The 25621-nt window shown below is 48.1% G+C and overlaps 1 protein-coding gene across 1 annotated transcript in view; it reads right to left on the bottom strand.

The window, feature by feature from the left end:
- SETD1B (SET domain containing 1B, histone lysine methyltransferase) overlaps positions 1–25621 on the bottom strand; it is a 993120-nt gene that overhangs the window by 115206 nt on the left and 852293 nt on the right. Inside the window, exon 14 of the mRNA XM_069619589.1 lies at positions 24939–25103. Coding sequence (XP_069475690.1) covers positions 24939–25103 — 165 coding nt within the window. The remainder of the gene's footprint in view (positions 1–24938; positions 25104–25621) is intronic.

Below are 25621 nucleotides of genomic sequence, written 5' to 3'. Positions count from 1 at the left end.
GCGTCGACACAGGCGTGCCAGTAATACTATCCCTAGTGTGACGTCCACTGTACCCAAGATCCCTCACGCGTCTGGGATCCTCAGATTGTATTTTTTCTGACATGAGGAAGCATGAGGAGTAGCGCGAGTACAGATAATCCAAGCAGATAGACAGAAAGGTAAGACTACAAGCAATCATGCGCCTTCTCTCGGAGGGGAGGAAGGGTGGGTCGCATGTGAATCTAAGCAGATACAAGCATCAGAAATACGATTACGGTGAGTAATGTATCCCTTCTGAGGTTGTGGAATCTGCTTAGATCACATGCTGTGCATAGATTAGCGAGCAGTACCCGAAGAAGGAGGTGGGATGTGAGCAGGGTCATGAGCAAACAGGTGTCTTAGAAGCGCTTGTCCCACTTGTGTATCTGTCTTGGAATGAGTGTCAATGCAGTAATGCTGAGTAAAAGTGTGAATAGATCTCCAAGTAGCTGCTTTGCAAATGGTGTCGAGGGGAACATTTGCAATGAAAGCCAGAGTGGCCCCAATGCCTCTAGTAGAATGGGCCCTTGGCGTAAAAGGCAGAGTTTTTTCAGAAAGAGAGTAACACAGCTGTATACAGTTGATAATCCACTTCGAGATCGCGCCCTTAGAGACGCGATCCCCCTCTCTGCCTGTAGCTACGGAGACAAACAGTTGATCTGTTTTCCTTAGCGGTCTGGTTTTATTTACATAGTAGAGGACCGCCCTACGCACATCAAGGGTGTGTAGTTTCACCTCAGCTGAGCTTTGCGGGTTCTGGAAGAAAGCCGGAAGCTCGATGGACTGGTTTACATGGAATTTAGATATAAATTTAGGTGAGAACCTAGGGTGTGTGCGTAAAACCAGTTTGTCTTTGTGGATAGTAAAGAAAGGATCCTGCACTGACAGAGCCTGAATTTCACTGACCCTTCTTATAGAGGTAATGGCTACTAAGAAGGCCGTTTTATAAGTCAGGTGTTTGAGACTACTTTTATGCATGGGTTCGAAAGGGGGGCCCATGAGCTTAGCTAGCACCACATTGAGGTCCCATCCTGGCGGTGGGTTCGAAATAGGAGGGTGAAGTCTCTTTACTCCTTCCATGAAGGCTTTAACTACTGGTACTTTCCACCACGATACTTTGTTATGAGATGTGGTGTAAGCCGAGAGGGCTGCCAGGTGTACTTTCAGAGAGTTAAAAACCAAACCTGCGTCCAGCAGGTGGAGCATGTATGTTACAACGTTGGAAGGAGTGCAATCAACTGGGTTGATTTGTTTATTCTGGCACCAAATAACGAATCTCTTCCACTTGTCAAAGTAACAGTGCCTTGTGTTTGGTTTCCTGGATTCTTTTAGGATGTCCATACACCTCTGTGGTAAATTTAGATGGCCAAACTATGACCTCAGGAGCCATGCTGCCAGGTTCATAGAGTTAGGTTCCTGGTGCACTGTTTGACCTTGTTGCTGGGACAGTAGGTTGTACCAGGCTGGGAGTTTGATGGGCTCGCACACCGCCATTCTGCGTAGGTGTGGAAACCATGGTTGTCTCGCCCACATGGGAGCAACTAGGATGAGCGTCATCGATTCCTTGTTCATCTTGTACACCACCTTCCTGATGAGAGGAGTTGGTGGAAAAGCGTACGCAAACATCCCCGACCAGTTCATCCACAGGGCGTTCCCTTGGGAGTCTGGCTGGGGGAACCTGGATGCAAATCCTGGGCATTGTTTGTTTTCGCTTGTGGCGAATAGGTCTATAGTGGGGAAACCCCACTGAGAGAAGAGATCTTCTACGATATCTCTGTGAAGGACCCATTCGTGTTCTTCTGGGAGGGAGTCTCTGCTTAGGGCATCCGCTAGGGAATTGAGCTCCCCTGGAACATGTTGTGATGACAGGAAGATGTTCCGTCTGAGTGCCCATATCCAGATTTTCTGGGCAAGCTTGGACACATTTGGCGAACGAGTCCCTCCTTGTTTGTTCAGATAGAACATGGCTGTCGTGCTGTCCGTCCGGATCTGCACCGACAAGTTTAGCAGATGGGGCTCGAACGCCCGAAGCGCTCGGAATACTGCCAGAAGCTCTAGCAGGTTGATGTGGTTCTTGGCTACTGAGTGAGACCAGAGACCCTGAGCTGTGTGGTGGAGATGGTGAGCTCCCCACCCAGTCAGGCATGCATCTGTAGTCACCACTGCCTGTACTTCGGGATCGTAAAAGGGTTTTCCCCTTGCGAGATTCTCTCTTGTCCACCAGTGTAAGCTCTGTACGAGTGTTGGCGAAACGACCACTAGATCGTCCCACTGACCACTTGCCTGAGACCACTGTTTCGCCAACCATTCCTGCATGGGACGCATGCGCAGACGCGCGTGGGGGACCAGGTAAATGCATGACGCCATCATGCCCAGTAACCGCATTGCTTTGCGTACCGTTATTTGTTGACCTGACTGATAATGTGGAATTTGCAGTAGTATATTCCGAATTCTCTCTTCCGAAGGGAAGGTCAACCCTTTTTGAGTATCTAGGATTGCTCCTAGGAACTGTTTTGAGGTGCTTGGCACCAGACTTGACTTCTTCTCGTTGATAGAGAAGCCTAATTCGTGGAGGAGGTCGATAGTCCTCTGAATGTTTGACCTGCAAATTCCTGGGGTTTCCCCCGTTATGAGCCAGTCGTCCAGATAAGGGTACACTGGGATTGCCTCCCTGCGTAGGTGTGCAGCTGCCACCGCCAGTACCTTGGTGAATACCCTTGGTGCTGAAGCTATCCCGAAGGGCAGTACCTTGAATTGGTAGTGGCGACTGTCCACTTTGAAGCGCAAGTATTTTCTGTGCGCTGGGAGCATGGAAATATGAAAATAAGCATCTTTCATATCCAAGGTTGCCATGTAATCCCCCTTTTTTAGGAGGGGGATTACCTCTTGTAGCGTGGTCATACAGAATTTTTGGGGCTTGATATACTTGTTGGCAGGCCGTAAGTCCAATACTGGGCGCATTGTCAAATCTTTCTTTGGCACAAGGAAGTAAGTTGAATAGATACCCTTGTTTACCTGGTGTCCTGGGACGAGTTCTATCGCGTCCTTTTCTAGCAGAATGGCGATCTCCTCGAGAAGGATCTTCTGATGTTCTAAGGAGTGTATTCTTTGTCGTGGAGGGTGGTTCCGGGGACGCTGCAGTAATTCTATACAATATCCTGTGGACACTGTTGACAGCACCCATCTGTCTGAGGTGATCCCTTCCCAAGCCTGGGTGAAGTTGGAAATGCGTCCCCCTACTGGGGTTGCGTGAGAAGGGACCCTGAACTGAGCGTCACTGCTTTGGTGGAGGCGTGCCACCTCCCTTGTTGGGGCTGCCTCTGCCTCTTCCACGACCTCTCTTGTTACCCCTGCCGTAACTTTGGGTAGACTGCTGGTTGTTGTTCCATTGTGTACCCTGTCCTTGGGCATAGTTGCCTCTTTGTGAATTTTGGCCGCGTGGGCGACGAAAATGACTGTTCCCCCTCTGGTTAGGGGGTTTGTTGGTAAGCTGGCCAAGGGATTTGAGAGTCTCGTACTCGTCCTTGGCATTTTTAAGTGCGTCTTCGACCGCTTTCCCAAACAATAGATCGGGTTCCACCGGCTTGTCTATTAATGAAGCCTGGGTTTCTGTTTTGAACCCCGACTGCCGTAACCACGCATGTCTTTTGATAACAGTACCTTCTGCTATCAATCTTCCTGCGTTGTCCGCGGCGTCGAAAGTTGCTTTTAATATGAAACCAGACACGGCTCTCCCTTCTGCCGAGATCCGAGCCAACTGGCCCTTTAACGGTTCAGGAGCAGAGGCTATGAGCGCCGCGACCTCTTCCCATTGATGGCAGTTGTAACTTGCCAACAGGGTGGTGGAGTTTGCAATCCTTGCTTGGTAGGCGGACGTTGAGGCTACCTTCCTGCCAAACCCGTACAGTCTTTTGCTCTCCTTGTCGGGAGGAGCTTCTGACGACGATAAGGGTGTCCCAGCCCTCTTCCGAGTGTTGGTAACCACTAGGGAGTCTGGTTTAAGATGTCCTCTTATATAAAGAGGGTCAGACTGGGCTGCCCGAAAAAGTTTTTCGACTCTGGGGTTGACGGCTCTGGTGAGGTTAGGATTCACCAGGGATGGATCTATTCTACGTTGGATGGATTTAAGGATAGGGATGGTCTGAGCGACCGGCCTCCTCTCTCCCACCAACTCTTCTGCGAAGTCCCTTTCCTCCTGTACACCGTGGGTGTCGATGTGAAATGTTCTGCTGCGCGAGCGAGAACTTCATTAAGGAGGGGCTGGTTATCAACTGGCGAGTCGGTAACTGGGGCTTCGCTTTCTACCGGGGAATCTACTCTGTAAATTTCCTGTTCATCTTCTACCTCCTCCAGGTCCTCATCATCCGCATAGTATTCAGTCCCGGTTTGTTCCTCCATAATTGTAAACTCCTGGTCCCCTTCAGGGAAAGGCTGTCCTTGGTATCTGGGGTGTGGAGTAGAGTATGGAGTAGAGTAAGGCTGCACCTCGAAGGGTTCAGGTCTTTCGAACCGGGCCTTTTTACTTAGGGGGATAGGATCAGAGGAGCCTGAGGGTGTGGCCCCTTGAGGGTCATACGAAAGGAAATGTTCTGGGTTTTTGTCATAAAAATCAGCTAAGGAAGACATCCTTGACATGACCCTGTCTATGTCTTCACTGGACTATTCTTTGGAACAGGGTATGACTTTAGTAGGCAACTTAGAGGACTTATCAAGGGTACCCTTGCTGGATGTTGATGTCCCAGTAGATTTATGTTTGTCTGTCTGCTTAGGGTGGAAGGATGGTCTTACAGGAGTGGAAGGCTGTGCTTTCCGCTGTTTCCCCCCCTCCCCGTGCGTGGAAAAATGTTTTCCCTGCCCCTTGGAGGCCCCAGAGACTTTCGACGCCTGGCGTCGAGGGTCTGGAGAGGTATCTTGTTTCGAGCGTGGGGCCTCGCTGGTGTTAACTGCGGCCTCGGTCTCCTGGAGCGCGGCCTGGGGGTGGAAGTCGTCTTCGTCTTCCGACGATCGAACTTCCGTTAATCTAGGGAGCGAGGCACTCTTGGCAAGAGTGGATGATTGCCTTGCGTCATGAGGCGATCTCGATCGAGAGCGCCCAGAGGACACGGAGTCGGACCGTTCTATCTGTGCCTCTTTCCGAGAAGTCGACGTCGAAGTTCGGTTGGACTTAGTGTGCTTAGTGTGTGTAGGGTGTGTAGCGCTTGCGTCGCCGGGGGTCTTCCCCATAGCCGCCCTGCCGGACAACCTTCCGAGGTCGGGGACCTGCGCTCGGCAGTCTTTCGACGCCGTAATGCCCTCGCCGTCCGAAAGTACGGCGTCGCTGCCATCGCTGAAGGCGCCCTCCGCTGCCATGGCCGCCTGCCTGGCGTGGTGGGCCCAACGCTTTGTCGAACGGTCCTTAAGTGTCTTAGGCTTAAACCTACTACACGCTCTGCAGTTCGCTTCGGGGTGGTCCCTCGGCAAGCAGAGATTGCACGTGGTGTGCCTGTCGACCCAAGGGTATTTGCGGTTGCACTTGGGGCAGAATTGGAAAGGGGTACCCTCCATACGCACCTTGAGGCAGCGGGCTGGTAAGTGTAGGAAATATATAAGGTGTACCTATATACCAAGAGTGAAGAGTATGTACCACCCCCCACTCTCCCTACTTGCAGGGCCGAGGCCAGCGGCCTACTAGGCCCGGGCCGAGGCCAGCGGCCTTCCGAGGCCCAGATCCGTCGTGCAGCAGCCGACGGTCGATGTCTTCTCCAGCCGTCGTCGAGGGTCGACGTTGGGGTGGGGAAGGATGTCAATTAATAATTTTAAACTTCTAGAATTAGCAAAAGTATGGCTAAGGCCAGGGGACTCCGCAAGATGCTTCCGACCAGTATGCGGAAAAAAACAATCTGAGGATCCCAGACGCGTGAGGGATCTTGGGTACAGTGGACGTCACACTAGGGATAGTATTACTGGCACGCCTGTGTCGACGCCCATTTTCGAGTTTCGAAAAACAAACTGTAATACTCCGCAGCTTCCACTAGATGTCGGCCTATGCACAGCATGTGATCTAAGCAGATTCCACAAGCCTCAGAAATATATATATATATGATACATTACTCACCGTAATCGTATTTCTGATGCTTGTATCTGCTTAGATTCACATGCTGTGCATAGGCCGACATCTAGTGGAAGCTGCGGAGTATTACAGTTTGTTTTTCGGAACTCGAAAAGGGGCGTCAAACTAGGGTGTGCCAGTACTACTAAACCTAGTGTGACGTCCACTGTACCCATGATCCCTCACGCGAGTAGGACCCTCACATTGTATTTTTTCTGACATGAGGTAGCATGAGGAGTAGAGTGAGTACAGAGTATCCAAGCAGATAAGATAGATAAGACTACAAGCATCCATGCGCCTTCTCTCAGAAGGGAGGAAGGGCGGGAGCATGTGAATCTAAGCAGATACAAGCATCAGAAATACGATTACAGTGAGTAATGTATCCCTTCTGAGGCTTGTGGAATCTGCTTAGATCACATGCTGTGCATAGATTAGCAAGCAGTGTTAGAAGAAGGAGGTAGGATGTGAGAAGGGTCATGAGCGAACAAATGTCTTAGAACTGCTTGTCCCACTTGAGTATCTATCTTGGAATGAGTGTTAATGCAGTAGTGCTGAGTAAAGGTGTGAAATGGTGTCAAGGGGTACATTTGCAATGAAAGCCAGCGTGGCCCCAGTACCTCTTGTAGAGTGGGCCGTCGGCGTAAAAAGGCAGTGTTTCATCTGAAAGGGAGTAGCACAGTTGGATAAATCTGACTATTCATTTCGAGATGGCACTTTAAGAGACGCGATCTTCTCTGCCGAGAGCTACGGAGACGAACAGTTGATCTGTCTTTTTTAGCGGTCTGGTCTTGTCCACGTAGTAGAGGACCGCTCTCCTCACATCTAGTGTGTGGAGTTTCACCTCAGCAGAGCTTTTGGGTCCTTGGAAGAAGGCTGGTAGCACAATGGACTGGTTAACATGGAAGTTTGAAATGAACTTAGGTGAAAACCTAGGGTGAGTGCGTAAAACCAGTTTATCATTATGAACAGTAAAGAAAGATTCCTGCACTGACAGTCTGAATTTCACTGACCCTTCTTATGGATGCAATGGCTACTAAGAAGGCTGTTTTATAAGTTAGGTGTTTGAGATGAGCTTTATGCATAGGTTCGAATGGAGGTCCCATGAGTTTAGCAAGCACCACATTAAGGTCCCAACCTGGTGGTGGGTTAGAAATAGGAGGGTGGAGTCTCTTTACCCCTTCCATAAAGGCTTTCACCACGGGTACTTTCCACCATGACACCTTGTTATGGGAGGTGGTGTAGGCTGACAGCGCCGCCAGGTGTACCTTGAGTGAATTAAATACTAACCCTGCATCCAGTAGGTGGAGAATATAGGTGATAATATTGGAAGTAGTACAATAAATTGGGTTGATTTGTTTATTCTGGCACCAAATAACAAATCTTTTCCATTTATCAAAGTAACAAGTGTCTCGTGTTAGGTTTTTTAGACTCTTTCAAGATGTCCATGCATCTCTGGGGTAAATTGAGATGGCCGAACTCTATGACTTTAGGAGCCATGCTGCCAAGTTCATCGAGTTGGGTTGAGGATGCACTGTTTGTCCTTCGTGCTGTTAGAGTAGATTGTACCAGCACAGGAGTTTGATGGGGTCGCACACCGCCAGCTTGCGTAGGTGTGGAAACCATGGTTGTCTCGCCCACATGGGAGCAACTAGAATGAGCGTCATCGATTCTCTGTGTATCTTGTTGACCACCTTCCTTATCAGGGGGGTTGGTGGAAAAGCATAGGCAAACATCCCTGACCAATTCATCCATAGAGCGTTCCCCTTGGAGCCTGGCTGGACAAACCTGGATGCGAAGTCCGGGCATTGTCTGTTTTCGCTTGTGGCAAACAGGTCTATAATGGGGAAACCCCACCGAGAGAAGAGATCTCCTACGACTTCTCTGTGTAGTCGCCATTCATGTTCCTCTGGGAGGGGATCTCTGCTCAAAGCGTCCGCTAGTGAATTGAGATTCCCTGGAACATGTTGGGATGACAGGTAAATGTTCCGTCTGAGTGCCCACTTCCAAAGTTTCTGGGCAATCTTGGACAGATTTGGCGAACGAGTACCCCTTGTTTCTTTAAGTAAAACATTGCTGTCATGCTGTCTGTTAGGATCTGCACTGACAGGTTGGATAGGAGGGGTTCGAATGCCCAAAGTGCTCTGAAGACTGCCAGAAGTTCTAGCAAATGTATGTGATTCTGAGCCACTGTGTGAGACCAGAGACCCTGAGCTGTGTGGTGAAGGTGGCGAGCCCCCCACCTTGACAGGAATGCGCCTGTTGTGACGACGGCTTATATTTCTGGATCGTAAAAGGGTTTCCCCTTTGTAAGATTCTCTCTTGTCTACCAGTGAAGACTCTGTACTAGTGTTGGCGAAATGACGACTAGATCGTCCCACTGACCACTTGCCTGAGACCACTGTTTCGCCAACCATTCTTGCATGGGTCGCAGGCGCGCGTGGGGATTCCAGGTAAATGCAAGATGCCATCATGCCTAGCAAACATCGCTTTGCGCACCCTTATCTGACGATCGGACTGATATTTAGGAATATGCAGCAACAAATTCCGAATTCTTTCCTCTGACGGAAAGGCCAACCCCTCTTGGGAGTTTAGGACAGCTCCTAGGAACTGTTTTGAGGTGCGTGGCACCAGGCTTGATTTTTTTTCTCACTGATTGAGAAGCCCAATTGGAAGAGGAGGTCGATTGTTCTTTGAATTTTGGATCTGCAAATTACGGGGGGTTCCCCTGTGATGAGCCAGTCGTCCAGGTAAGGGTACACCGGGATGGACTCCCTTCGTAGGTGCACCGTCACCACCGCCAGTACCTTGGTGAATACCCTTGGAGCCGAGGCTATCCCGAAGGGCAGCACTTTGAACTGGTAATGCTGGCTGTCCACCTTGAAACGCAAGAATCTTCTGTGCGCTGGGAACATGAAAATATGAAAATAGGCATCTTTCATATCGAAAGTTGCCATGTAATCCACTCTTTTTAGAAGGGGGATTACTTCCTGGAGTGTAGTCATGCAGAATTTTTGGGGCTTGACATAGTTGTTTGCAGGGCACAAGTCTAATACTAGGCGCATTGTTATATCTTTTTTTGGCACAAGGAAGTAAGTTGAATAAATACCCTTGTTTACCTGGTTGCCCGGGACGAGTTCTATTGCGTCATTTGCAAGAAGAACGACAATCTCCTCGAGGAGGATCTTTTGGTGCTCCAAGGAGTGTATCTTCTGTCTTGGAGGATGGTTGCGGGGGTGTTCCAGTAGCTCTATACAGTAGCCCGCGGACACTGTGGACAGCACCCATCTGTCCGAGGTGATCCCTTCCCAATGCGTGGGTGAAGATGGAAATGCGGCCCCCTACTGGGGATCATCGGAAGGGACCCGTAGCGTTAATCACATCACTGCTGTTTATTGGGAGGCGTAGCGCCTCTACCTGGGCTGCCTCTCCCCCTACCGCGGGCTCTGCGTTGACCTCTAGTGAAGCCTTGGGTAGCCTGCTGATTGCTGCCCCATGAGGATCCTTGATTCTGATAGTAATTGGAGGTACTCTTGTATTTAAAATTCTGAGGGCTATCCCACAGACTCTTAGTGTGAAAGGAAACTGATAAGATCCTATATGGCTTTGGCTATTTAGTGCCAAGAAGGCCTGAGGCAAGGGCAGCCAAGACCAGACCTGGTGTGCATGTCAATAAAACATCTGGATCTCAAGTCCAAATCCACATCCTGCGTTTTAAGTTTGGATGTGGCACCCCCAAATCAGTGGGTGATGGCTAAATGTTTCAAAAAGGGCACGATTGAGATTGGGAAGTGCGTACACCCTCAATTTACGATAACATGAATAAAATAGAAGCATCTGCACCTACACTTTGTCAATTGCTGGAACGAGTCCCGAAGCACAGAGAGGCAGACTGAATCAGGGGAGGACCCTGTGGCAGCTCTACTGCTGCAATGTGCCAAAGATCAAACTTTGATTGAAAAGCGCTTCTAAGATCCACAGGTTCCTGTCTTCCTAACGACCAGAGGGAACTCCGAGTAGCACCCCCCCGACCCAGCAAGATCAGCTGGGTTTCAATCATCCAAGACGCTTTTCCTTTCAGAAGACACCTTGCTTCTTGCCCTGTGTGGCCTGATATGAAGAGGAGAGGCAAATGACAGAAGGCTTGTAAAGAGTAGAGGCCTGCTGTTACAAAGCATATTTACATTGAAGAAACACTCAAATACCCTTGGGATTCTGAGGAACCGCCGGCTTTCCTGACCAGCACTGCTGGCCCATTTTCTTTATCGCTTGGCTACTTGAACAGCATCATAAGTGCTCTCCCTCTCTCTAAACGGTTGTATACTAATTGAACTTTTCACAATTGACCTCAGGAGAATTGACTTAATTTAGAAGGTCAATTAGACATATATGCGGGGGAAACCCCTGCAAACCCCCACCCAATTCAGAACCCCCCGCAATCCCCCACCCAATCCCCTTATATTATTTATAATCCAAAACCAACCCAATACATATATAAAATAACTAAAATAATATAAAGGTCAATTGTGCAGAAGGTCAATTAGGATCACTATAATTAGGTCAATTGTGCAAAAGGTCAATTGTAAAAGGTCAATTTGGGTAATATCCTCTAAACAGAAGCATTTCACTTTAACAACTCTCTGGAACGGCATCAAAACTCTCACAAAATGGGTCTTCTGAGACATCTTAAAATCTTGGTCATTATATTGTGTAAACATTCCATTACTGAATGCTACAAAGCATTATCCTGTATCTTTAATGATAATGTGTTATTCGTACAGCACCTACACTTAAGTGCTCTAATGAATCAGGAGGAAGACTCGGACAGAGAGATATTGTGATGATTGATAAAGACTTATTAAAATAAAAGAGGGATTGGAGAAAGACCTCTCTCGCCCTATCACTATGAGGGGTTTCACTGCCTCAACAAAACTAAAGGGTATCGGTGTCAGAATGTTCAAAAATAAAGAGTTTTCTGTCCTGGGTCCAAAATCCTGACCCTTATAAGCTAAACTCAAAGAAATGTGTAAAGGGATAAAGTGTCTCAACTGGCCATTTATAGCTTTTCATATGTTCCATCTCAAAGTTCCAAAAAGGATACACAAACAAATATTGAAAGTCCCACAATCCCCAGCAAGGAGGGAGGGGTTTCCTTCACCCTGAATTTCTCCTCTCCTTGTCTGCTCACTCACGATTTCTCGGGAAGTGTTCCTCCCCTACTAAGCTTTTTACAGTTTATAAACACAACAATAAAAGTGTATCCGTAGAAATGATAAAAAATGAGAAATTGAATGGAGAAATAACTGCATCTTTTTACTGATTTTCTTGGTAATTTTGGGCATTTTCTTTTAAATATAGTTGTGGGGTGGGGTAAGGATAATAGTTAAGGTGCGGAAGGGGGGTACCAGGTTGTCTCCCCCCACATTATTAAAAATAAAAAAAATAAAAGGATGCAGTAATTTCTCCATTCAATCTTCAGATGAAAATTCCAAATAAAAAGGTATGTTTCTTCACTTTATTTCGCTTCCTCAATGTGCCATTTGCTTATCCAGGGGCCATGATTCCCTTTCCCCTTGGAAGTTGAGTCACACAGACTATTCGATATTGGGCTACGTACCCCAGATATGTAATCGATTCACTGGGTGTATTCCCTTGCCAACACTTTCTTCTTATTGTTGATTTTCTCTCAGAATATCATTTTCCAAACCCAGGAAGGGTCCAGTTCCCCTCCTTGAACTTCACACACTTGTGGGGTTTCTTTTCCTTAGCTTTTCAACCCAGGGGCTTCTCACAATTTGTCCCACTTTTAGTCAAGGGGGATGTGGCTCCCTTACCCTGGATCTTACATACACACAGGATCATTTTCTACTCTGTGCTTTCCACAATTTATTCACCTTTCCACCCCCAAGAGGTAGGATTCCCTTCCCCTGGGTTTCCGACATCCGATAGTCTTGCTGGATACCCTCCTGCCAGGACTTTACAATGTTCTCTGTACTTGAATGTGGGTCCCAGGCTGCCTGGTCTACTCTCCTGCTAGGTCTTTCACAATATTCATCACCATTAAGGACACAAGGGGATATGCCTCTTCCCCAAGTACCTCTTTCTTATAGTCCTTCACTGTTATTTACTAATGTGTACTTGTCCTTTAACTTCCCTAAGCACTTGGCTTAGTCGGTGTTAGGCAGAATCCTGTGCAGTTCCCTTAGGGACCACTGCAAAAGATTTAAGACTACAGGTGTTTGGCAGTAAACCCACTTGGTAGCAGTCTGTACCACACAGATTCACTTGGTAGCTGTGGCTGAGCAGTCAGACTTCCCTCAAAAAGAGTTAGGCAGTATATAGAGTATACACAATAGGTACAGAGACACAGTAGCACAAGCAAACACTGACCAGAGCTTTGGTGTAAAAGTATATAATTATTTAAAGACACACTTGTAATTTACACTACAAAAAAGAGGTAAGTAAATTCAGCACACAGTCACTATCATATATATACAATCCTAATTACTTATTAGACAAGTCTTAGTGAGAAACACCACTTATATTCAGACAGAGGTGAGCGCTTAACATAAGATGGCACTCTAATAAGTTATAAAAAAGGGAGGGAAAAAGGCAGAGTCATGGAAGCACACAAGTTTCAATACTTTTAAAAGAACCACAGTAAGGCAGGATAGGCAGAGTTCTACTGGAGAGCAAGGAAGTTAATTGCAAGGCCCACTCTTGGAGAGAGCAAACAGAAGGGGTCCAGGTTCACACAGTGGGGTTATGCCCAAAGAGTCTTGTAGATAGTTCGCACAAAAAGGATGAAATTAAAGTCAGGAAAAGTTAGCTAGGTTGTCTCAGCCCAGGTTAGAAAGTCGAGGCTTTACTGTCACCCCGAACGATCTGTCGCAAGGGAAGCTAGGCGGGACAGAGTACCTTAAGTGTGAAGGAAGCTACAGCGGGTGCAAGTCGGTGTTTCGTCCAGAGGAAGAGGAGGTCTCGCCGTGGAGGAAAGATGAAGGTTGTTGCACTGCCAGGGAAGAAACCAGCCGCGGAGTTCTTCGGTTAAAAGGTACTACCCTTCTCTTCGCGGTAGTGGTAAGCCGTGGTGTTCCAGTTGCCGGGGTGCTTGGCACGGGCAAGGCGGCCACGAGATGCTCCAAGAGGGTGAAAAGAAGGCAAAACTGGTTATCCCCACCAGTCAAAGGAAGAAGACTCTCCGGACTGGAGATCTCCTCTGTCGTCAGGAAAAGTGGTGAGACGGTTCAGCAGGGCTCCACCGGTGGTGTCGTCGTTGCAGGTCGGCTCAGCTTCTCCCTCCTCGGATTCTTAGGTCCTGTGGCGACTTCTGAAGTTCCAGTCCCCAAAGCCCTGCTTTTATGCAGCAAACCCCCATTCATTCAGCCTGTCAATCAAACATGCTAAGTGACGAGCCGGCCGGCTCACCACTGGGCCAATCACACAAGAGTGCGACTTGAGTTACCAAGGTAACTCAGTCCAGGGTGCCTAAACCCCCTCCCACACCCCTTGTGGTACCCAGACAGAGTGGCACCACTTTTGGAGGCTTCTGTGGAGAAGCCTGCCAAAAAGTGGAACAAAGGGCTCGACTTGGGTTGGAGTCACAGAAGAGAACACAAACGCCATTTTAGAATCGAGCTCCGGCAAAAAATACAAACCAGTGAATTAATATTAAATAAATAAACCGGCGGTATGTTCGTGGCTATAAGAATTAAATGATTAAAGCTGGTAGCCTCGAACAATGGGAACATCCCATAGAGATATATTCGCGGTCGAATATAAAAAGTAGTATCCACTGCCACCAGCCAAAACTCGATCAGGGGGGACGGAGGCGTGCCCCCTCGAACAACAGACCCCGGGGCAATCGAATTGCCCCGACCAGTACGTCCACAATATGATGGTTTGTACTGGTTTCTGTTCATAATTTGGGACTAGTAAAGTCAATGGTGACTTTACATGCCCTGGGAGACAGTAGTCAGTCCCAGGGTATGGAGTCTATGTTGGGGGGTCGCTACGACACCCCTGGGTTACGGCACGGAGGGTGCTGTGTAACCCACATCAAAAACACATGAGACCCTATGGAGTAAAAGACCCCATAGCCCATAAAACACATGGAAAGATAAAGGAACACCTCAAATCATGTCTAAGAGTGGGAGTAAAAGAGTCTCACTCTTAGCAGGAGAAAAAAATAAACCCCAAAAATCCAACAAAGCTGTTGGGCGACTCACTAGGTTTGGGAAATTAGCCTTTTCAGAGAATTCTACCTAACAGTCGGAACACTTGGTATGCAAACCGTGGTATTGTGTTCCCCACTTTAGGTGAGTAATATTATTCCCAGAGCCCAACCCGGTGTCCCAACCCTCCACCGTGGGCTCACCGGTGTTGTGATGGCTTCCCTGGCTTCCCCGCGCTCTCTCGTCCTTATCCGCGTTTGGCTTCTCGTCGCAGTGTTAACGGCTCTGCCATGCAGCAGAAGGGTGCCATGCAGCAGAAGGGTGTTTGCCTGACGCTCCAGCTTCCCTTGCTGGCGCAAAGCTTCTCCACTGCCTTGCATCCCAGTTCGGCATCTCCGGCGCTCTCAGGGATGCGCCTCTTGGCCAGCCTCTGCCTTTCGCTCTCTCCATGCCTTGCCTCTGCCTCGTTCACCACTCTGTGTTGCCAGCCTGAACTAGGGAGATTTCTCAGTTCTTGTCTGGCATCTATTCTCGACTGCCTGGCTGACAGCTTGGCTTCGCTCTGCTTTCCGACACACGTCGGGTGAAGTGAATCTCCTTCCATCATGACGCATCCTGCTTTTAAACATTGCGCCACCTACCGGACTGCACAAACAACTACAGCAAGTGCCAGTTCTGTGCTCTGTATTGCTCCCATGGTCTTCCTCGAGTCAGTGTCTTTACAGAAGATGTTAGAACGAGTTCTACTATTGGTATATGGTGTTGAACTGGGTCTGCACCACAATAAGCCATAACGGTATGGGAGTTCGGGAGGCTGGGGGTGGAGGTGTTATGTTCCAAGTGTAAAGGGGGATGCCATGACCTTACCAGTGTCTCCTTTGCTCCCCTGAGGGATCCCTCTCCCCATATGATCTTCCCTCGGACAGACACCCCGAGGGTCAGGATCAGGTAGCGGCTGCCCTTCCCTGGTCATATTGGAAGAGAGTTTTCCCTAGAGGGAGTGATGACATTGCTGGATTCATCACAGCGCTTAAACATTTTTACATACAATACCACTCAACTGAAGTTGGTACTCAACCTTCACCCTCCCATGCACCCCCCTACAGCCCAACATGAGTTCTGTCTTCACTGCCCTCCTATATTAACCAATAGGAGAGTCAAGTGGGCTTGAGAGAAACAACCCATGTGGCATAGTTATACGTTGGTCTCTCAAACCCCTGAGCACAAGGATGAGGAAATTTTCCAAACAAAAGCTGCCCTGTTTTCTTGAGTATGGAGCCTTGCATGGCTGGCTGTGTGGGCCCCACTGGATGTTGGCAGCTTTTGTTAAACTTGTGTGGACTACATCCTGCTGTACACAGTCAGTAAACCTACCAGTAACTTAGCGAAAATCCAGCATCCAAATATATTTCATCTGAGTGAGGGATTGGGGAAACCGAATGTGGCCTTTGACAGCCTTGGCTCCTGCCTACCTCTGCAAGGGAGGGCTACAGTTGCAAAAAACAGATATGATCCGTCGATGGCGTCTGGATTCACACCTCAATCTTCATTTGAGACTCAATGGGAAAAGAGGTCCCTGAAAGTCTTATGTGGCACCATCTGCAATGATGGGTTGACCAACAAAACTAAATGCAGCTACAATTTGAGCAGTGTTCTCCACTTAGCGCCCAACTTTCTATAAAGCTTATACAACCAAAGGGTCTGCATGCTTACTGTGCCATGCCTGGCAACGAGACCCAAAGCACAAATGAAGATGCCTACGAAAAGAGGAATTATAAGAAAGCTTTGCAAGTTTCTTCACTCATCCAAGAACTTCTAGTACAGTAATGCAATGCCTGATATTTTAAGTCTTTAGGATTACTACCGGTCAGATATAACCGAGGATCCCAAGATGCCTTCTCTCGGCCCAGTGGAAAAAGTGAGTCACAAGCTCTTAAAGATAACATGCTTGCAAGCATCTCTCGCATGAAGGACTTCATGCATACCCCCCCAATGTCGAGTAAAAATTAGGGCGCCTGGCGGGGTCCTGATATACCCAGGTGGGTACATGTATAAATATCAAAACAATCAGGATGAGAGATCCTATGAGCAGTTTTGTGGTTCTGAACATATACATTTATTTAAAAAAACACAGAATATTTGAGTGACTTGTCAATTAGTTTATAGTACTTTCGATAAGCACGAAAGTGAATGACAACGGACAGGAGTGATTACATTCATTGGTAATACAAGGTATCAACCTCTGTAATATCGCAGTAAAAACTCCATGTGGGGGCACAATCACATATGATAGTAGGAAAAACCTACAGTTGAACGAGGTGCACCCGGGACGGAGAGTAGTCATGGGTGTGGTTAACACAGGGTGTACACAACAATCTCTATATAACATACACGAAGGGGGGAGGGGTTCACAGTTGTGTCAAAGGGGATCGACACAGGTGTGTTTTGGCCAAAGAGGGCTTGATTAAAGCCTGTCTGTGTGTTGGCCTTCATCAGGATTGGCACCGATTGTGGTGTTGTCCGTAATATCTGTTGCTGCAATAGCAGTGGGGTGCTGTAGACAATCCTAAACTGGTTACTGGATTGTAGGTGCGTAATGCATTTGGAGTGGGCCGTGGATTCCTGAATGCCAGATTGGTCTCAGGGTCCCGCGTGCCGGAAAGGGCCTATGTAGGTCCCAGATTGTGATCTAGCTGAGTCACCGCGGGGTCCTCAGCATCGAGCAGATTGCGCACCAACAGACAGGCTTCAATCAAGCCCTCTTTGGCCGAAATACACCTGCGTCGATCCTCTGTAGGTTTTTCCTACTATCATATGTGATTGTGCCCCCACATGGAGTCTTTACCTCGATATTACAGAGGTTGATACTTACCTTGTGTTACCAATGAATATAATCACTCCTGTCCGTTGTCATTCACTTTTGTGCTTATCGAAAGTACTGTAAACTAATTGACAAGTCACTCAAATATTCTGTATTTTTTAAAATAAATTTACCCCCCAATGTCTCCATCACCCTATGGGCAAATGGCATCACCTGCCTCGGCGTAACAGCTGCCTCAACCAAGCATTCAGCTGAATCCCTTGGGAGGGACTATGTAATCCTTTTTTCAGAAGGTCTATGTTGAGAGAATCTGGAAGCACTCCTTAAAATAGATATCTTCTGATAATTTCCCTTGTAACCAGCTGAGGCTCTTCAGCTGAGGTTTTTCCCTTACAAGTGCTCTGAATGTTCTTGCTGCTATTCCGCCAAACAGAACCACCCTTTAGAGGCAGGCTTGTTTCTCTCACTTGAGACATAAGGTTTAAGTTACTTACCTGTAACTATGGTTCTCCAGTATGGATTCACATGCTCATGAATATTCCCCGTCAGGCTGGGAATCCTCGGATAAAGAAAAAACAGTTTCACTTACAAACTGTATTTTTCCTCTAGACCAATCGCTGTCCTCTGGGTCATACTGCCCCCATCCAATGACGGTCCTCTCCCTAAGCCCCTCCCTCTGGCAGCCATCTTCAGATTTGGTAAACACGTCAAGTGGCAGTATGACCAATAAGAGCCGGAGAGGGGTCGGAGGGAGGGTTCCCATGTGAATCCATGCCAGGACCATGCTGGAGAACAATAGCTACAGGTAAGTAACTCAAACCTTCTCAAGCATGGGGTCTGGCATTGATTCATAGCAGTACAACATTACACAGCCACAGGAGGTGGGCAATGCTCAACAGAATCAATTAGACTTACCCCTGGAACAGACTCACCTCAAGCAAACAGGTTGCGTAGCACTGATCAGACGACTCTGGCCTCCTCCCTGGAATCCCTGTCGATGCAGTAGAATTTTGTAAAGGTGTGCGTGGACCTCCACATAGCAGCACTGCAGATGTCGAGCAAGGGCACACCAGACGGGAATGCCGTTGTTGCAGCGATCGTCTGGTGGAGCGGGCTCTCGGAAAGCCGGCCTGCGGTCGGTTGGCCAACCGAGGACAGTGCGTGATGCAGCCGGAGAGCCATCTTGAAATGGAAGCCTTGGGCAGGGCCTTCCCATGGTTCACAGTACCAAAGTTCACGAACAGCTGTGAAGTCTTCTGAAAACTGTGTGTGTGTCATGTAGAACTTCACAGCACGAGCAACGTCCAGCGAGTGCAAGGCCCTTTTCGACAGTGACAAAGTTTTTGGGCAAAAACAGGTAACACCAAAGGCTTGTTGAGGTGGAATTCTGACAGAACCTTCGGCATGAAGGAGGGGTGCGTCGTAGTACCACCCTCGATTTGCAGGAAGTCAGGTACAGTTGCTCGCCGGTTAGGGCCTGAATCTCATCTACCTTCTGATGGCCACAGGGAAAGCTGTTTTTAACGAGAGAAACTTGAGCAGGCATGATGCAGAGGCTCAAAGGAGGCCCCCCCATGAGCCTTGTAGGAACCACGTTGAGTTCCCACGCCGGGGCAGGAGCCTTCACCGGCAGGAAAGATCTGAAAAGTCCTTTGAGAAACTCATTGATGAGTCGGTCGGACTAAAGTGAAGATCTTCCTGGTGATCTGGTGTAGTGGGAGATAGCCGCCAGATGTACTTTGATGGAGGCATATGCCAGTCCGGCCTTGGCCAAGGATAGCAAGTACAGCAGGACCCGGGGGGCCCTGACCCTCAAAGGGGTACTCTTCTGTGACCAGCACCACGCAGCTAAATGCTTCCACTTGTGACCGTAGCACTTCAAGGTCAACAACGCCCTGGCTTTGGCAAGGACCTCCCTGCAGTCTGCTGGCAAAACGTATCCTCCAAACTCTAGGGCTGCAGGAGGCAAGTCCTCTGGTTCAGCGATCCTGGGTCGTGATGCAGTATAGTGCCTCCTTCTTTGGTGAGAAGACCCAGAACCACTGGCGGCTTGACCGGAGGTGACTGACAGGCTGAGAAGGTCCGGGTACCAAATCTGCCATGCCGGGGCGATGCGCATCATCCTGCAGTGACACTGTCTGAGTGCATTGATGACTCATAGCAGGAGAGGGAACGGGGGAAACGCGTACAGAAACACATCCCCCAGGCTCCTCGGTTGATGGAATCTGCTGACAAACTTCTGGCATTTGGAGTTTGCTGCCATCGCGCATTGATCGATCTGTGCCCTGTCCCACAAGATGAAGAGGTGTTCCACCTGATGCTGCCAAAGTTCCCACTTGTGGCAGGAGCGCAGTTCCCTGCTGAGGTAGTCTGCAGTGGTGTTCTTGAGACATCGTAGGTCTAGGATGGGCCTCCAGCCCTCGTCTTCTTTCTTTCTGACTAGAAAGGGTCTGGAATAGACTCTGGAGCCCCAGAGTCATTGGGGAACCAGCTCTATCGCCACTTTTTCGTAGCAGGGCCCGTACTTCTTCCAGGAGATGAGGTATGTGCTGCTCCTGCCGGTCAACCACAGGGATCCGTGCACACCTGCATTGAAACTCAAGGGTGTGCCCTTGGGCGAAAGCATCCAGCACCCATCTGTCGCTGATGAACTTCACTCGCTGATGAACTCCAGTCCGGGGGTGCGCGGGTGGAGACCAGATGACCCGGTCGGTTCAGGCTTGCGTCAGCGCCACAATCTTTCCTTGAAGGAGACGGCAACACTGTCCTCCGCTACCGTAGGCCTGGGAACGATCTCTGTAGGCTTCCTGAGCAGTGGATCTGGAAGGTTGATGGTAGGATGTGAAGAAGCCTTTTCAAGACCTGCTCGACTTTCCCCTGGAGGAGCAAAAAGAAGCGCAGTGCTGCTGGAGAGTGCAAAGGGAACAGCCTGCCTCCCCATCCGTTTAGATGGCTCACAGAGACTCATCGACAACCTTCCCAAATAGGTTTCCTCTGTCAAAGGGCATATCCAGAAACTTCGACCTGGACATCCTGGCGGAAATTCGTGACTTTCATCCAACCTTGGCGATGAAGGACGACATTGTTCCCCATTTGCCGGAACCCTGTGTCAGCGACGTCCAATGCCACTGCGATGGTGTGATCAGACGCCACATCCCCTTCCTGGAAGAGAGCGATGACCTCAATCTTCTTATCGTCAGGGAGGAACTCCAGAATAGGCCCCAGCTTTTACCACAGCTACCTGTCGTACCTGGCCAGGATCGCCAGTGCTATGGCTGCCTTGATAGTGGACGCCGCAGTGTAAATCACCTTCTTTCCCATGGGCTCCATCCACTTACACCTCGCTGTCCGGAGAGACTGAAGACGAAGAAGACTGGTTGGCTGACCGTTTCCTTGCAGCCGCCGATACCACCGAATCCGGTGATGGCTGCTACCTCAGGCACTTGGGTGTGGGGTCCGGCACCCTATATTTCTTCTCTAGCCTATCCCGTTCGGCTGGAGCTGTGCAAACATCGTCCAGAAGGGGCACCGCCATGATAGTCTTCCTCTTGGCCTTGCACCTCTGATACAAGAAGCCCTTCTTGGTTTCCTTGGGCCCCAGCTGGAATAGCTCAGAGGCTCTGGATAGAACGGAGTGGAAAGTTTGCACCTAAACCGGTGGGCACACCCTATGTGGAGCATCCAAATAGAGATTCACTGTCCGCTGCAACAATATCCCCGTCCTCATCCGTTGTCGTGGCTGTATCCAGCCCAAGGGCTGGGGTCTGCTGGCAGAGAAGGGATCCGACGGGGTGGCAGAGGTTGAAACAGAGGCGTCAGATGAAGCTTCTTCACCGGAGGCTGAGCAGGGACCAGGGGGACCACAGGTACTGGAGCCCGAGGCATCCTCATCTGGATCTCGGACACCAAGGTCTTTTGAGTCAACAGAATATCTAAGGAAATGTCCCTCAATTGAGCAGACAGACCAGAAAAACTAGGCCCTGTTCGCCCTCGTCGCCCTCTTCTTCAATGTCGTCGTGGGCCGTGTGCAAGGACTCCTGATCCTCGCTGTCCGTGGACGAGACCTCCATGGCTTGGGCAACCAACTACCTAGGAGGGCTGTTTCGGGGTCTCCTCGCCTTTCTCCTCGAGGGTCTTGAGCCAGGGCCTGAGCTGGTTTCACACGTTCTGGCTTGCCTGCAGACTTTTACAAAGTTACTGCGGCGGTGTAAACCCTTGGGGTTAGGGACACCTTCTGAGCCGTGGGAGCTACCCTTGCAGGATCAGCACCCTTAGCTGTCGTGGCCGTAGCAGTCGAACAGCGCATTCTGCGATGGCGTGAAGCAGGACTTTGGAAAGTTGACAGAGAATCCCAGATATGTCAGTAACTGGACAGTCCTCTTAGTGTGCCCGGTGGCCAGCTCACTCGAAAAATCAACCAGTTGTCCAGGTACAGGTATACATGTATGCCCTGTAGACACAGATGGGCCACCACCAGTGGCAGGCATTTTGTGAACACCCTGGGGGCCGACTTCAGGCCGAAAGGCAGAACCTTATTTATTTATTTATTTACATTTTTGTAACGCGCCAACATGCCTGTGGGCCTCAGGGCGCACAAAGAACAAGAACTAGACAAAGACAAACAAGCATAAGAGGCAGATGGAGAAGCGAGTCAGGAGATTATTCCAGGTTAAATAAGTGAGTCTTTACGGCACGTTTGAACGCTGTATAGCTCTGGATCTGCTGTATACCAGCTGGAAGTGTGTTCCATAAAAGGGAACCCTGAGCATCCAATGTAGTACCTCCAAATTTGGCTGTCCTAAATTTAGGATAATTGAGAGTGACCGCAGAAGAAGAGCGAAGTTTCCTCACGTTAGGTTTGATGCCTATACAGGATGACAGATAGGTTGGGCCGCTGAGACTGACGCATTTGTGGGTCGTAGTAAGCATCTTATGCGGTGTTTGACGGGTAGCCAGTGGAGTTTTTTCCTAAAAGTAGAGATGTGTGTGTGACGTGACTGATTGAAAATATTACGCACGGCATTGTTCTGTGCCACTTGTAAGGATTGGATGTTAGAGGCTGTGGTGCCCGCCAGGAGGCTGTTACAATAGTCCAATCTTGAATTTATCAATGCAGTGGACAATAGAGCACAGTTCTCTTCCGATATGAATGGTCGAATATATCTAATTCTCTTGTTTATAGCACCACAACTAGATTTAATGCTAGAAATATAGGATTTCATTGAGAGTTCTTCATCAAGTACTACTCCTAAGGTTTTGACTTTCTTTTGAACTATGATGGTGTTATTGGCAATATGGAAAGAGGCGTAGTTAGGATCAAGTTTTGCCCGGATGTTTTTAGATGCCACAATAAGGAGTTCAGTCTTTTTATCATCAAGAGCAAGAGAATTACAAGCCATCCAATCTTGTATGGCCTTATATATTCGGTTAATGGTTTCCGAATCGCTGCTGTATGAGCCACTCAACTGAATAACAACCTGAGTGTCGTCAGCGTAATTCGTATATTGCACTCCTAGTTTGTTCAAAAGATCGAGAAGGGGCCGGATGTAAAGGTTGAAGAGCAGCGGCGACAGACAGGAGCCCTGAGGGACTCCACATGTCAGAGATAGGAGAAGATTGTTTATCACCCACGCAAACCCTTACAATTCTGGGACCCAGAAAGGAAGCGATCCATTTGGATGCAATTGCAGAGCAATTGGCGACCTCTCCGAGCCTTGACACTAGTAAGCTATGATCAACTAGGTCAAAGGCTGCGGAGAGGTCCAATAGCATGAGCAGAGCAGCTTGGTTTTTGTCAGCTATGCTAGCAAGTGTAGATTTGAGATCCAGCATAGCTGTCTCAGTTCCGTGACGAGCTCTATATCCCGACTGACGGGTACCCAAGATGTCGTATTTTTCAACATGGGCCTGTAGCTGTACCTTGAACTGGTAGTGCTGTTTCTGCACTACGAAGCGTAGAAACTTTCGATGTTTCTTGTGAATAGGGATGTGGAAATCTGCGTCCTCCAGGTCCAAACCACAGTTGGCCGAGCACGAGTTTCAACGTGACCATCCTGAACTATTGCGACTTTAGATATTTGGTGTGCAGGCAGTAGAGACATTGGGCCTCATAACGAGTCCGGCAGTAACCTGCCGGTTTTTCCGGCTCGGTTACCGCCAGAGTCGTATTATCATTCCGCCTCCGTGATTCCCGGAACTACCGGGGCATTACAACCCCAGTGACGCGGGAATTCCGGAGGCGGAATATGGTAAATCCCCATTCCCATAGGACTCAATGGGAATGGGGAATTGGAAACACTGGCACCATCTCGTGATGGTGCCGATGTTTCCACATCCGCCTGCAGGCGGGTGGTGTTAAACCCGCCAGGTCCGACCTGGAATGACACCTCCCGCCTGCAGAACTCGAGATCACCCAGTATGGAAACAACGGTGGCGGCGGGTTTAACGCCACCGTTATTTCCATACCGGGTGACTCGTAATGAGGCCCATTGTATGCGTTTGTCTTCCACAAACACATTCCCTAGCCCGCATTTGGTGCAAGGCCTAATGAGGGAACTTCCCTCCTCCTTAGTCATGGTCTGAGGGCGCTAAGCAGGCTCAAAGGCCTTGTAGAATCTGCAACGATCTTCCCTCTTGAGGGGCACGTAACTTCACCGACAACAGATCCCTGCTGTCGGCCGATGAAGAAAAAAACACACAGGCTTTTTAAAAAAACAAAAATATGAATCCATGTCTGACCCCATACTGGAGAATGTCTGCATGCCTAATAGTCCAACACTGGCAAGATTTGTGATGCATTTACAGGCACCACATAGAGCAGTCCTGGGTATCCAGTCCTTGAACTCCTGCTACCGTCCTTATGAATTGTGGCCTTTTTGCATATTTTGGCCAACAATTTTCAATAAACCCAATTGATGAAACAAAAAACCTTAATTAGAAGGTTAAACTTGCATGACTATTAAGTCCATTACTCCAAGCGCATTCCAAAGTTCTGATACCTGTGGCATGGTAAATGGAACGCTTGGGCTTTGGGTGGGCGGCAGTACTACTTGCACATGAGGCACTATCACTTCTGGTGAAGTTTGTGAGGTGTCCGTAAGGTGCCATTTCTATTGATGGCATGAGGACTCTGCACCGGGAGAACAGGATTTAAAAATGTCCATGGCCCCAGCCTAGCGGCTACACATTTCATAGATAGGGGATCTGCACAGGAGATTGTATCCATTAGAAAGAGCCTCTTTAGGCTTCTCAAAAATCCTTCAATTTTGCTACTACAACTATCAGCACTATGTAAACTAAATATCGTTTCTGTACCATTTATTACACAATACACTAGAACAGGGGGATTAAACTAATCCTGAAAATCAAAAGACTATACAAGTCAATAACCGCTAAAAGGTGCATGGCACAATGACAATCTCCAACATAACATTTAATTGCTTAAAACTACAAACAGTTAGAAGGTAAATTATGTTGTGACAAAAAGGAGGGATGGAAGGTCCAGACAAAGATCAACATTAATGAAGATCTGAGAGAAGGCAATATTTTGCAGCTTCAAGTGACAAGTTGTAGTGTGCAGGTATTTCATAACATGAATGGGACAGTAAATTACCTGTATTAATACTTCATCATGAGCATCTTCAATGTGTTCATAACCGTAAGAATATTAACACAACCTCCTGCAGGTATCCTTCTGGACCTGAGGAAATATTCTAATGGCTGTGAATAAAATGAAGACACCCCCATGATGTGGAAAAAATACATTCCCTATAGGCAAGCTCCCAGTAAGGGAGGCAAACAAAAATAAAAATCATTCCAACAGTAAAGCTAATTAACATACCTGCGTATCAACTGGAGGTTCATCAGCAATGGCACGGCTATTAAGGTATTTAGCTTTCTCCCGGTTATCAATTTTATAATAGCCTTCACTACGGGCACAACCTGTGATATGTTCCCGAAGTCCATCTTCTCTCCTCCGCTTCTTCGGCAACATAACACTAGTTGGTAAAATGACGTTAAGGACAAAAAAATAATTTTATCTTGTGCCTATCCTAGACGTTATTATAAATTGCTGTAACCTGAAGTAACCACTTGGCATGCAGAATGGTGGATGAGGGCAGATTGCATACTCCTCTGAACAACTGCAAATGTTCTTCTGAGATTAAGGTAATGAACACAATGGCAAGACAAATAACATGGTTACACAGAATTGTGTTAGACTATAACGACAATGTGTTCTTTTTTTTTAAAAATGCAATCTTCTTGTAACATTTCCAAAGTATTTTAAATCAGTTTAATTTATTTAATGTTCAAACAATCTAATATTGGAAATAGATTCATATAAATCATTGTTTTCTATTTGTCTTAGTGGTTGAGGAAAATATTGGGTATAATTATTCTCAACAAAAGGAAGTTCAATAAGGAATAAAAACACATTCCATGATACATCGCTTTTTATGGTAAGATAAGGAAATGGTTGTCAGACCAATGAAAACTGTACCAAATGCAAACTAGTCATATAGA

The sequence above is a fragment of the Ambystoma mexicanum genome, chromosome 10, assembly GCF_040938575.1.
Source record: "Ambystoma mexicanum isolate Mex_15411 chromosome 10, UKY_AmexF1_1, whole genome shotgun sequence".
Classification (NCBI taxonomy): Eukaryota; Metazoa; Chordata; class Amphibia; order Caudata; family Ambystomatidae; genus Ambystoma; species Ambystoma mexicanum.
This window is presented reverse-complemented; position numbering and strand designations above follow the sequence as displayed.